At 50.7% G+C, this 13,585-nt stretch overlaps 1 protein-coding gene across 3 annotated transcripts in view; it reads left to right on the top strand.

Annotated features, from left to right (window-relative positions):
* The window catches only part of MUSK (muscle associated receptor tyrosine kinase), a 48,215-nt gene that overhangs the window by 18,559 nt on the left and 16,071 nt on the right, over positions 1 to 13,585 (top strand). For 2 of the 3 annotated variants that reach the window (XM_032206140.1, XM_032206139.1), the window contains exons 6-9: positions 5,766 to 5,890; positions 8,709 to 8,868; positions 9,699 to 9,705; positions 11,551 to 11,817. In XM_032206140.1, coding sequence (XP_032062031.1) covers positions 5,766 to 5,890; positions 8,709 to 8,868; positions 9,699 to 9,705; positions 11,551 to 11,817 — 559 coding nt within the window. The remainder of the gene's footprint in view (positions 1 to 5,765; positions 5,891 to 8,708; positions 8,869 to 9,698; positions 9,706 to 11,550; positions 11,818 to 13,585) is intronic. The other variant, XM_032206141.1, reaches the window with a different exon arrangement.

The raw sequence follows: 13,585 nt of genomic DNA, 5'->3' as shown, positions 1-13,585 counted from the left end.
TGGCCTGTGTTGCACGAGGTCCTAGAGCTACTGCAAGCCCCAAACCTCCCAAATCACACATCAGGAGCCAGAACAGCTTGGAGATTTCAAGATTTTGTAGAAAGTGTTGAAATTTCAAATGCATTGGTATTCCTGTCCCAGATTAGCATGATAACCAGCTGAAGGGCAGCAGTACAAATGGGGCGGGCTGATGAAGCACTGCTTGCTTATGGCTCTATGCAGGCTCTTGTGTAGGGCCAATGCTTAATAGTGCTGTTGCTTTAGAAATAATATAGGGGTTGTATGCATTTCATACAGCATTCGTTCTTTTTTTTTTTTTTTTTTCTTTTTTCCCCTTGGATAATTTCTATGCACATGGTTCTCTGGCAATAAGCATATTTGGATGAGGATTAAATAGAAAAAGGTAAGAAATTTGATAGAGATAAGTGGAAGTGTCTCATATCAGCTTTGCCTGTGGTGATTTGTTCCTCTTTGTAATTACTTGGTAGGCTTGCAACAAGATAAACTTTGCAGGGTTTGATGAGAATTTCTCAGAGATCAAAGCGAAACTGACCTCACAGTTATCTTGGGGTTTAATCATCAACCTCTCAGCTTCGGTCGGGGGTGGGAGGGTGGCAGCAGGCTGTGAGCAGCAGCCAAGATACACCATGAGCTGTTCCTGTACAGAGGTGTGTGGTGAGCCGTGCGTGGAGCCCGCCTCTGGAGCCGCTGCTGGTGCCTGCTGAAAAATTTGTTTGTTCTCTGAGCTGGGATCCAGCCCCACCGTGTCAGCTAGCAAGACTGTGCCTGGCTTGTTCAGCCCGGTGCCTGATGTGCCACAGGCTGCAGCACACAGAGTTCATCAATGAATGCAACGTGCAGTGGGTTTTCAGGCCTGGTATCTCAGGAATTGTTGGGATTTTGCAGGGACTAATTTGAAATGTCAGAAAATACAAATGCTGCGGCTTTCTGTGTATTTATAAACATATTTTCAGACATCCCCTTATCTCTCGAGAGCGGGAAGGAAACCGTAGCCCCTCTGCTTAGTCCTGCTCCTTGGCTGTCTGGCTTAGGTTTGTCAGGAGGAGTGAATGGATATGAAAGGAAGGAATCTGGATGGAGATTTAGACAACTGGCTTTCTTACTGGCACAGGCTCCAAGCATGTTGGCACAAGCTTACGGTCCTGCAGAGCACATGGGTGGCAAGCACAGACGATTTCATGCAGATTAGCAAGCAAAGTTCCAGCCTGGAGAGCCCCTCTGCAGGGAAGGAGCTGTTTCAATCTGTCATGCTCCAGGTATGAAACAACTACAGGAACATTGGCAAACAGAAACGAAAAAGTGCTTACAGACTAGTTACCAGGTGTTTACATGTGAACAGTGCGGAGGACAAAGGATTAGTGTGAGGGAAGTTCCCAAGGTGATGTATACCACACCAGTTCTCCCAGCAGCATGGACCAGAGGAGAACGCTTTTAGCTCATGGGAGCTGCCTTAACCCGCGGCATCGTGCAGCACAGCTGGCAAGACTTTTCAGCATGTGGCTTCCGTAACCACCGCTCCCAAGGAGTGAATTCATGCCCGTATTTACAGGCTGGGTTAATTCACGTAGGTTGGCAAATACTGATTGTGTTCTCCTGGAAGCCAAGGCTCAACCAACACCGGCGGAGGCATGAGGAAAGCACCACCACCTCCAGCCCCTGTGCTTGGCGGGGCCTGGTGCATCACAGCCAGCATCAGGGCCTGCAAAACCCACCCACGGTGGGTGTCCTCCCACGTTGGGCCTGGGGGTGAGGGTTTCGGTGGGCTGGGGGCTGTGGGCATGGCTGGGCCCTTTCCCAAAGGCGTCTGCCAGGCCTCAGCCCACCCGTGCTGCTGCTGGGGTGCCAGTGGCCCGATCCAGCCTGCTTTAATGGAAAAACAGGCCTGACCCAGGCAGGCGGCGGCATCTGCCAGGACTGCTGGATGGGGCTGAAATCCCCTGGAAATGAAAGACAGCTCTGCCAAAGGCAGAGGGAGGGCGAAGTCACCTGGAAAGAGTTAGCTGCCCAAAGCGGGGGGACCCTGCTTTCATCTTTTTATAGCACCAAAAATTTCGTGACTGGGTTAAAGCCCTACTGTTTGGACTGGATGCTGTTACCTAATTCTCAGAAACGAGAGCAGCTGGCCAGGGTACAGATACCTCCTAGCAAGCCCCATAGCATGCAGCACATCATTTAGCAGGGCTGTAAAAGAAAGGACATTTATTAGGGGGCTTGGGAGTGAAACTGAGCGTGCTGGCTGGGCTTTTAGCTGGCCGTGTTTCATTTCCAGCTCCTCTGAGTGAGGCGCTCTGTTTCACTTTCTGCTAAAATAAGTAAGTAAATAAATGGAGCACTCTCCTCCTGTCCTTCCCACCCCTGTTTTGGCATACCCTTGTGTAAATCCCATGCCCAGACCCTGGGAGTCTCCACATGGATGCTGTTAACCTTGTGGTGATGCTGCTCAGTGGGCGAAGGTCCGGGCGAAACCCACATTCAGGAGGATCCGAACAAGGCAGGCTTGTAGCCGAGGTGTAAGAAGTCATCTGATTGCTGGGGATTTTCACTCTGAGGCACAGTGAGAACAAAATGGTGCCCCGAGCCCAGCAAATAATGTGAATTTTACAAGCATTTATTGCCATCCCCTGTTCCTTCCTCTTCCTGCCTTTCATCCGCCTATGCCTCCTTAGGTTGCTTAGCCTGGCACCACCAGGGTCCCCACTTCTTCCTCTCCTTTGCCTGACTTCCTCCATTTATCTACAGGACAGATTTTGTCACTGGTGCAGATGCCACGATGGACCTCGAGCTTGTTCTGGTGGCCGTGCTCTGCTCCTGGTGGAGTGTGACACGGGCTGCTCACACTCAGCCCACCCTGTTTTCCCATGGCACCTGTGATGGGGCTGCAAAATATGGTCAAGGGTCCCACCACATCCCCTGGCTGTCAGCGCAAAGCAGTGGACGCAGAGGGAAGGAGGAAAATGCTCAAGGCTTTTGTTTTTTTCTTGGTGGCTTCCCAAAGACAGAGACCTTTAGAAAACGTTTCCCTGCGTGTGCCTGTCAGTGGTGCTGGAAAGGCTGTCAGGACCTGAGGAGCACAGCCCTTGCCCTGGGGAATCTCTGATGAATAAAATAATGTAATTTTCTTTTTTTACAGTACTTCTGTTAAATATCTAAACCTTAAGTAAAACACTTTAAAAAAGCAAGTAAATATAAATACGTTAAGTGCTAAATTATGGAATTTATAAATTGTTGTAACTACAGAAATGCACACAACAGTGCTGAGGGAGCTTCCAGCCTTCCAAGCCGTGGAGATCAGCCTGTTCCTCTGTCAGCCTGCCTGCAGTCAGTCAGCCCAAAAGCCATCCTCCCCGTGCTGGGCAAGACACCTCTGGTTCTTGTACGTACCACAACAGAGGCAAAGGGCCAGAGGCCCTTTCCAAGCCATCGAGGTGCCCAAGAGTGGCCTGGGGGAGAAAACCCATCCAGGGGGAAAACACATCTTTAACAACAAGTCTGCTTGATGTGCCTTAGCATAGATGAAGCTGACACTAGAAACACATTAATATATATCTTCTGTTGCGATTTTTTCCCCCCATATTTGTTCCTTTAGGTTGTAATGGTGTCATGCTTTGCCTCCCCTATGCTCAAGCCACCAGTGCCTTGACTGCTGAGACAAGTACTGTCCTCAGTGCATGCCTGGGAACCAGAGGAGCAGGATCCAGATTTTTGCCATCCCCCCCTGATGGGGACCACACTTGATCTTGCTGTGGCTTTGCTCCCCATCCATAAACCTTCCATGTCTGTTGAAAGGTGCCTATTTTTTTTACTGTCTGACAACTCCATGCAGATTTTGGGAGAGCAGCAGGTACAGGGGATAGCACACATGCCAGCATCAGATAATGGCTAATGGAGTGCTGGTAACTTTGGCATTAACGAGGCTGGATCAGAGCAGCAGGATCAGAGCAGGCAGGGTGCTGGTGACATGCTGTGTGTGTAACAGCAGCATGAGAGGAGCACGCAGGGCCATATTCTGGCTTTGGGATTTGATGTGCTGGCTTCAGCAGGAGCCATGTGCACGTAGCCGCTGCCAGAGGACTGGCCAAAAGTTTAGTGTTTCTCCAAATGAAGTATAAAAGTAATTATGAGCTTGGCCCACAGCGCTCGGGGTGGAATTCACAACCATCTGGTGCTAATGGCCTGGAGCGAAACCTTGGGAAAAGGCTTCATTTCACTTGTTATTCTTCAGAGGAGTTCCTGGCCATGCACCAGGTAAGTGGCACCTGTGGGGCAGTGTGCAGGGGGAATCAGGGAGCTGAGATCAACACGTGTCCTCCTGCCCTTTCACTTCACCGATGCTGAATTCAGTCTTCCCAAAACAGCCCTGCCCACTGACTGAATGGCTGTGCTTCCACAGAGGCAAAGTTTCTAGGCTGACATGTATTCCTGGTGTTGCCCATCCACTAAAAGAAGCTGGCTTTAGGAGCTCTGTTAACACAGAGCTCAGCTTTGCACAGGCCGAGGCAGGATGGAAGGAGTGTGTAGAAAGTGAATGCTTTTTTCATCCCATCTGACATTTTGCAGAAGAAGCCTTCCCTGCTGTTGATAGAAGACATCCCAAAGGCAGGGACAGACTTTCAGTCTGCCAGGGGACCCTCACTTGTCCCCTCACTGCTCTGCTTTGTAGATTGGGCAAACAGAGACACAAAAGAGTGTGATGTGGCCAGGTATTTTGGTGAAAGGAGCCATACAGGTCGCAGAAGTGGCAAACAGAATATAATGCTTGCCTCAGAACTCCAGGAGAACCTCCCTTACTAAAATCTCTGATGGAGATTTTTAGTCATTGCTGTGCTTCCCAGAAGGTAGGGAGAGATCATTACTCACTAAGCATGAGAAACTGGAGTAAGAAATGGCACAGAGCTATTCAGCCTGCTCAGTCTATACAGACTTTCAGGCATCTCTATGAAAAATTTTGGGTCAAAACTCAGATGTTCCACATGGGAAATGCCTCTCTTCTCTGCTTTCCTCTATGTGGTCCAAATAGTGCATCTGAAATACAGCTTGTGGAGGCCATAAGAGCTGTGTTTCTGGATTAAAACACATTTGCAGCAAAAATACTTAAGGTCTTCTCCTCAGAAAAATAAAAATAATTAAAAAATAATAATTTTATTTTCTGGGGAGGGGAAAGCCTTGTCTTCAGACTCTCCAGTAACCATATAGCCATAAAAGAAGCAGTGGAGGTGCAAAGTGACTTTAAAAACCTTATTCCTCCCTGCAGTCTCAGCTTCCCAAAGCCTTTGCAGGTTGTGCCCCCATATGATGGATGCTCTCCCCCCAGGACAGGCACTCATGGCATGGAAAATGCCAGGGTTTGTGGGTATCCACCGTCAGTCCTACTTGCCACGACCATACGGAGGAGCATGTCTGACCCCCAGCCTTCACATTAAGTGGCCACCCTGGTGGTCACCCTGGGTGCTTTCGAATCGTAACTCACCTCATATTCAGCTTTCCCCTTGGTTTCTGCACAATGGGACTGTGTATAGATTTCCAGAGGTAAAGTTTTGTCTGTAACGTGTGGAATACAGCCACATTGCCCTCTTTCTTTCTCTACCTCATCCCCCTCCCAAGACTGTCGCTTGCTGGGAAGCCTGTGCTCTGCTCCGCTTTTATTCGCAGGGATTTGGCCTACTTCAAGGCCTGCTGGGGATGAAACACCCCCACATCAGAACACCCTCAGCCGTTCAACTTGGTGCCTTTGTCTTCTCCCGCAGTTTTTGCCAGAATACTGAAGGCTCCCGAATCCCAAAATGTCACCTTTGGCTCCGTGGTGATGCTGCGGTGCACGGCGGCAGGCGCTCCAGTGCCCACCATCACTTGGCTGGAAAACGGGAAAGCTGTAAGTCCTCCTTTTTTTTGGCCCTCGTTTCTGCTCCTGCCTTTCTCAACACTTGCTGTGTGATCATGCCAAGGCTGCCTTGTCTGCTCTCTGCAGTGTTCTCGCCTGCGAAATGCTCTCCCTCGTACCCAAATGTTGCACAGGTTGATTCACTGGGATCTGGAAAGCCAGAGATGAAGGATGCTTGAGATGCTTGCAAGCTCCTCCTGGGATGGGTGTCCCAGAGGACTTCATAGTGGGATTAAGTTTTTCTGCAGCCACCTTTCCTGGCCTTTCTCCTAACGTGCTAACAATAGCATGACAAAATGCCTTATTTGACAAAATCACATAAACCAAGGCAGTGAAGTAGAGATAACTTCTCTTGAGCATACTGCCTTTGGCCTGTATGTGCCCACTGCTTCTTACAGGGAACTGATCCGTGGATTAATTACCCTGACCATTTAATGTGGGTGCCTGCTTCGAATTTGCCTGGCTTCAATGTCCATGTGTAGGCCACTTGGCACCTGGTATTGCCCCCCCAGGAGTGCAGCTGCCCACCACCCTCACAGCAGCTCTCCAGCAGGAGGACACTGGACTCCTTCCAAGCCCCTCTTTGCCATGAATTTCCTCTAGTCCTCACATGATTTTGGTGGTTGTGCTTTATATTCTCCACGTTCCTCCAACAGCGTTTTTAAAGCTGTGTGGCCCTGAGGCACAGTGCTGCAGAGGCAGCTGTGTGCCAACCAGTGATTTACCTCCGCTCTTTCTCACTGCTCTCCCCACAGCCCTGGATCCTTCTGGCCACCAGCTGGCCATGGCCATTCCTGGTGGCTTGCTTGTCCAACAGGACCAATGAATCCTCTCATGGAAGTTCTTTCCCTCAGGAGGGTACCTCCATCCTGTCCCATCTCTCCATGTATGAAGACATGTTATTAAGGAGCCTGGTTTACTATGCAGACTCTCTCACCTTCTTCATCTCCACTAAACCTTATTGTATCTTCCACTCTTATTAGGGGTCATTTTCTGTATTTTAGCTATTGTAATATAGCTAGATAATATTCTGTATTATATTCTGTGCTCAGACTTGCAGGCAGGTCCCTTCCCCTGCATCCATCCTCCAGATATCCTTACTCTCCACTGCCATAGTCCTCTGGATTGACTACACATGTCCTTGAGACCCTTTTTAGCTGCCAACGACTATGCCAAAGGACATGCTTCTGTTTGTAGTCTTCACAGTTGCCGAGAGAACAAGAAAGTTGAAGAATTCAGTGGTCTCTTTCTGGAAAGCTGGTGAAGGTCTTCTACCCTTTCTCTAAAAGGGCCTGAATGCATTGAGGACCTGTGTTTTGGGACAGCTTGTTTTCCTGGGGTTCTGGTGGGGTCTGTAGAAGAAAAGCATATTGGATGAAGGGGGAGGAATCATTTCAGACCACACCAGGCACTGCTCAGTGCTGGCGAGGTTCTGGGGAGAAAAAAAAAGTAAAAATAAATCTGAGCAACACTACAATTAAAACAAACAAACAAACAAACAAACAAACAAACAAAAACATTCTGAGTTCTCATCCACCTGAATTGACTTGACATAATTGGCATAATTGGCATAATGTAATGTGTAATGCGAAAAAATATACCTAGTCCCCGCATTTGCACGGTGACCAGCATACCACCCATCTCTGATGCCATATTTACAATAATGATGTTGGTCTGTTGATTAAGGGATTTCTTCCCATGCATGTTCCCTCACCCCACATCTTTGAGTAAAGCTTGATTGAGGCAGAACAAATGCATTACTTTATTAATATGTGTATTTTTGGAGACAAACCAATGTGCTTCCTAAAGACATGACACAACACTGCTACATCCTTTCTTACTTTTCAGTTATCGCCACTAATACCTTTGGAAGCAGATACAGATACCATTGAAATAATTTCTACTAGCTTCCAGGAAGGTCAGGTTAATCTGTCTCGTCTCTCAGCTAGATGTGTCAGTAGAGTGCTTTGCTAGGATGGATCCAGTGATGCAAATCTCAAGTGTCCTTAGGGCCAAATTGCACCAGCAGCATCCATGGATGACCACATCTCCTTTCAGTTATTCCTGCTGCTTCCTACTGGTGTGAAGAATAGAGCAGGCAATGCTGCTTGGTGCTACTGTATTTGCAAGGCAGAGTCTTTGTGTGCCCTGTCCTCTGATTTAATTTGTGCCAAATGAGCATGAAGGACTTGAGGATAATACCAAGTCTGTCTAGCCAAAGTCAGCAGGCTCCAAGCTCATTCATGTAGGAAAAGAGCTGGCCAATGTCACCACATCTGCAGCCCGTTCCACATTTCCAGGTGTGAGATCAGAAAATCTGTTGGGTATCTGCTGGAGTGTGGGAGCCAGATCATTTGCTTGGCACACCACTGCTCTGGAGGTGTGGCCGTGGTTGCGTTAATCCAGAATTAATGTCTTCAAGACTATTTTCTTCTCTCCATCCGTAGACCCAGCCACAAAGCCATGTTGTGTCCTTCCTTGCTAAGGCATGAGTAGGCAAACAATCTGCTAGCAGAGATCCTGCAGTAAGTAGCCACAAAAATCTGAGACCTTCGGAACTGAAAATTAATTGCAAAAGCATTGTTGAAGCGTGGACTAGGTGAGGTCGTCAACATTTGCTTTTGTCTGCGAAAGCTATGAAGGCAGCAAAATGGTGCCTTCTGGTTCAGCTCTCTGCCACTTCCATCTGCTGGCTGCGTCTTCCTCAGTCAACCTCCGTGCTTGGGGGTGGGTCCCTTGGGTGTTCGCTTGGTTTGCTTGTCTGCCTTTGAGGGAAACACCACCGCAGGGGGGCTTTTTACTCTCCTAGGTTTCCGCAGGGTCTATAGTGGAGAGCGTCAAGGACAGAGTGGTTGACTCCCGGCTGCAGGTGTACGTCACCCGACCTGGGCTGTTCACTTGCCTCGCCACCAACAAGCACAGCAAAACCTTCGGTGCTGCGAAAGCCGCCGCAACCGTCAGCATTTCAGGTGTGCTGGGAGGGTGGGGGTCCTCCACAACTTTTCCATTGCCCTAGGCTCTCCTGCTGGGGGCAAGCAGAAGGGGCGGGAGGTGGAGGCAGAGGGTACGTCTTGGTGAGCTAATGGCTCGCAGGGGGGGCTAAATTTGAGTACCAGTGCCTCCCCCCCCGGGCTATTTCCTCATATATTCTTACACCCCGGGAGACTGGCACAGCTGTCGCTTCCTGAGTGCTCGGTGCCGCCCCGTACGCCGTGTCCCAGAGGCGCTCGGTAAGCCCATCCATGGGGAGGAAGCCATGGCCGCGGCCCAGCGTCGGTGTCGCCTAACAGCAAGGTGAAAATAGCTTTCCCAAGAGGTCCTTAGCTCCTCAGGGGGGGTTGCATCCCTCCCGCTGTCCCCACACAGCTGCCGTGCCCAGGTAACCTCTGCTGCTGGGACATCTCCTGATGGGGAAAAGGATGAGCAGGGGGAGAAGCCCCAGCCACCCAGCCCCGCATGGGAGCCCACTTAAAGACAGAACAAGGCCTCCCAGGCATGCAGAGCCTAAGGTATAAGGTGAAGGTACAGGATAAGGGTGCAGAAACCTGCCTCAGCAAGGTCTGCAGTCAGTGGGGCACCTCCTCACCTCCTCTCCCCACTGCCTTTCTCTTCTTCCCTACAAGAAGATGCAAAACACGTGAGCTGCGCCCTTTCCAGACAGCTTACAGCTCTCAGACAGATTTCCTGCCATGGAAATCTTAGTTACCGCAGAGGGTGCAATGAGATGTCACTGATGATTTTGCCATTTCTTCTTTCTCCTGGCTCGTCACCATTGCTGGATCCGGTGCCCCCCTGGCAGAGTGGAGGTAAGGATGGTTTGTGTGGATCCCTAGGGGGTTTCTGTGGGCCGGGGAGAGGAATGATGTTGAAACAAGGCTATTTGGTGAATATTTTGCTCAAATAAAGGGAGTTGGTTTCTGGATGCCAGGCATGAGGCTCACCTGAAGGCAATACTGAGCTCTTTATACAGCATGCTCAGAGCCCACGCCCATGAGATCAGGACGCCTCAGGGCCAAGCCAGCTGTGGATCACACATCAGTAGATTGCTTAAAATACGGCAGTGTGCAGAACACTCTGGGGTGAGTTCTGTCCACAGTCAGGCTTCATCAACCTCACAAATTCACAGGAGCAAGCTAAGCTCCTGTCTGCACAGAGCCAATAAGTGTGCTTTGGTACAGTGATCACAATATTAGGGCAAGGGGGGTTTAGGTATTTCTTCGAAGCAAAGTTGTGGATGGGTAAAGCTACTTCTCCGTGATCAGAGGTGCACTTTTGCCAGATATTTTCTGGAGTGCTGAACAATTAGGCTGGCTTTCTATTTCTGGAGCCCTAGCATATTTCTGCATGTGGCACGGGCAGATCAGCCTGGAGGGAAAACGCGAGGGCTCGCCTGAATCTGGCGGTGCTCAGAGCAAAGAGCAAGGCTTAAGGAAATCTGAGCAAACGGCTCTGCTGTGCTGCTGGCACGGGCTGCCTGTGAAAGCTTGCCTCCTTCAGAGCGGCGTGTGAGATCCTTGCAGGGTGTTTGCAAGGGATTTTGTGGCTCTGGCGCTGACTGCAGACCTCGGCGTCACGCCATCACCCGTGTCCATGTGAGGGGCGTGGGTGCAGTGCTCCTGATGCTCCTCTTTTGCAGTTGTTCTCGACAGCTGCTACACAAAATCCCCTCTCTGTGGCCGGGCCTTGTGAGAAACATCTCAGCGCTGCTTCTCCCACCCGTGTCACTCTGCAGATAGTAAAAAAAAAACAAGGAAACACACGACGCCAGCACTGGTTGTGCTGGTAACGTCGGCATCCTGCCAGGCTGCTGCTGCAGCTCCCCAAAACCAGCAGCACAGCTCTCCCACGTGTGCCCGTGCACTCTTCTGGCTCTCGGGGCATGGCGAGGATGCACCTTGCACAGGAGGCACAATGGGTGCTGTGCAGGATGCTGGGCACCATGGGCTGTGTGGGACCAGCGGGGAAGCAGCCTGGTGCCAAAAACAGCTGAGAAAAGGAATTAAAAAAAAAATCAATTGAACCTAAAGCAGTGCAGCTAAACTGGGGTCAGGGAGTGTCACCTGCTGAGTGCTGCATCAACAGCAGAGATATAAGCATCCTCTGAACTCCCTTGCCCATGTAAGTCCAGCTTTCCTAAGAAAAACAGTGAGAACCCCCCAGGGCATTGACAACGGGGGATTATTTGGGCAGAGCAGTAAAAGGCAGGGATACAAATAGCTCTGCTGGCTGCTCCAAATGGTTGGCATGTTGAGAACTGAACTCCCTGACCCCAGTTATGCGGGCGGGCTGAGCAATGGGGACAGCTGCACCCCCAGCTCCTCCCGCTCGCTTTGGGGCAGTTTTCCCAGGTGTGCCCCAGTTTCCCCGGGCTGGGGAGCATCCTTTGACCCTGTGCTGGGAGCTGACCCCCCTCTGGTGGAGGAGGGATGACAGCCACACCAGGCTGCATGCAGAAAGCACAGGAGGGATAAATGATCGGCCCCAGAAGGAGCCAAGCCTGCTGTGCTCTGAGTGGTGCTAGCTCTTCTCAGCTCCTGTATCCACACACCCACTTCTCCTGGCCTTTAGTCTTACACCTGGCTACCTAGGTGTAAGTTGCAGCTGTGTGAGGCTGCAGGTTAACCCCGTGTGTCTGCTCTTGTTCCCGACAGCAAGCTGTACAAGGGCGATGCAGGCTACTGCAGCACCTACAGAGGCGAGGTGTGCAGCGCCATCCTGGCGAGCAACGCCCTGGTTTTCTTCAACTCCTCCTACTCTGACCCTGAGGAGACCCAAGAGCTGCTCGTGCACACTGCCTGGACTGAGCTGAAAATGGTGAGTGCCTTCTGCCGACCGGCCGCCGAGTCCCTGCTGTGCAACTACATCTTCCAGGAGTGCAAGCCCTCGGGAGCTGGGCCAGCCCCCAAGCCTGTGTGCAGGTAAAGAAACAAGAAATGTTCCCCTTTCACTTTTGTTTTGCGGGGATGGATGCACAGGAGGCTGGAAATAGCAAGAATTTAGCTGGCTTTGCAGTTGCACTGAGGGGAAGTGGGCTCCCTGGGCTTGTATGAGCTTTTCCTTTCCTCTGCACTCTGTATACACCCCTTGGACCTGACACAGCTCTCCTTGTGCTCAGCGGTGGGGTTCAGAGTGGCTTTCAGGGGTCTGTGTTATATCAGGCTTTCGGTGGCAGGTGTTGAAAAGGAATATCCCTTTGAATGACATGACTGATCTAAGTAATTAACACATTGTTATCAGTTAAATCTTGCTAGGCCAGTGTGCACTCACTGCTGCTATCAGAAAGTCATTGCTGGTTTGGAATTTTAACTAAATATGGGCACAGAAACGTGTGGCTGATGTGGCCAAGGTAGGACACTAATCACTCAGCACTTCCCACCACCGCAATGATGGGATAGAAAAAGACTGTGCTGGAGACACTGCCAGCGTAACTGCACCTGCTGAACCACACCAACCTCCCTGCTGGCACACGTGTCCTCGCACAGCCAGAGCAATGTGCAGCCAAACGGGGCTGGCAGGGAGCAGAGCATCCCGTGCTGCAGCTAATCCCCTGCTGACAGGTGCCTGTGCGGCACGTCCCAGGCACAGGGGCCGTGCAACCCACCGGGCAGCCCTCCCTCATCGCACCCTGTCCTCCCCTGTGGCCAAGGAGAAGAGCTTCCTCGCTCACAGCAAGATTTTACGAAGCCTTCCCCAGCTTCTAAGCCTGGAATAAGCCAGCTTTCTCCAAGCTCTCCCCATAGGTCTTGCTTTTCAGCACCGGAGTAAACCCCTTGTAAACCTTGTAGGGTGATGCTTTCTTTTTCTGGAACCATAATCCTGAAACAGATTATTCAGATCGGGGTTTGCTAGGAGAGAGGCCCCAATTCTGGTGCCTCGACTGAAACAATTGTTCTGTCTGCAGAACATGGCAGCGCTACCCCAGCTGGACATGGGCCAGATGTAGTCTACTGGAAATTATTTTTCCAGTTATGCAGGGGCTTTTTAGGACAGTCAACAGCATGTTGTCTCCACAATCAGGGCCTTTCTGATCATTCCTCCTTCCATAGCTCCAAAACAAAGGCACAGAGGAAAACCCCGGGCGTGAAGGTTGACAGCGGGTTGGGTTCTCCACTGGGAGCCTGTGCTGCTCAGCGCTGCGTAGCCAGCACAGCCGGGACATATATCCTGAGAAAGAAGTGTGTGTGCAAATACCCACAAATAACCCTGCAGACAAGTGCTGAAACTTGCCTTTTGTTGGCAGGCTCCTCCCCACTGCCTCGCTGCGCTGCTCTTTGTCATTGTGCCCTTTAGCGCACGGTCTCCCTGCCTATTTTCAAGATGTGTGACAGTATTTATATCGCAGCCACACATGCACGGCCCATTTATCAGGGAAAGACTTTGCACAGCGCTCCACATGACCTATCAGTAAGGACTGGGTACAGGGCTGGCTTCATTTCCCCCCCCTGCTCACAAGTGGGCCTGCAGGACCATAACCGGATTTGTGAATGGAGATCTGCTCTCCCTGGGCGCTTCTGAGTGGTATAACTCATCATGCTCTCTGCACCCACATAAGACATTTAGCTAGCAGGCAGAGCCTTGGCAAATATGCCTAAATCCTAATGGACCACTCTGGCACCATCCCTCAAACCCATGAGCCAATCTGCAGATACATCCATTTTCTTTTCCCTTTAATGATTTTTTTCCCAG

Source organism: Aythya fuligula, chromosome Z, assembly GCF_009819795.1.
Source record: "Aythya fuligula isolate bAytFul2 chromosome Z, bAytFul2.pri, whole genome shotgun sequence".
NCBI classification, from domain to species: Eukaryota; Metazoa; Chordata; class Aves; order Anseriformes; family Anatidae; genus Aythya; species Aythya fuligula.
This window is presented reverse-complemented; position numbering and strand designations above follow the sequence as displayed.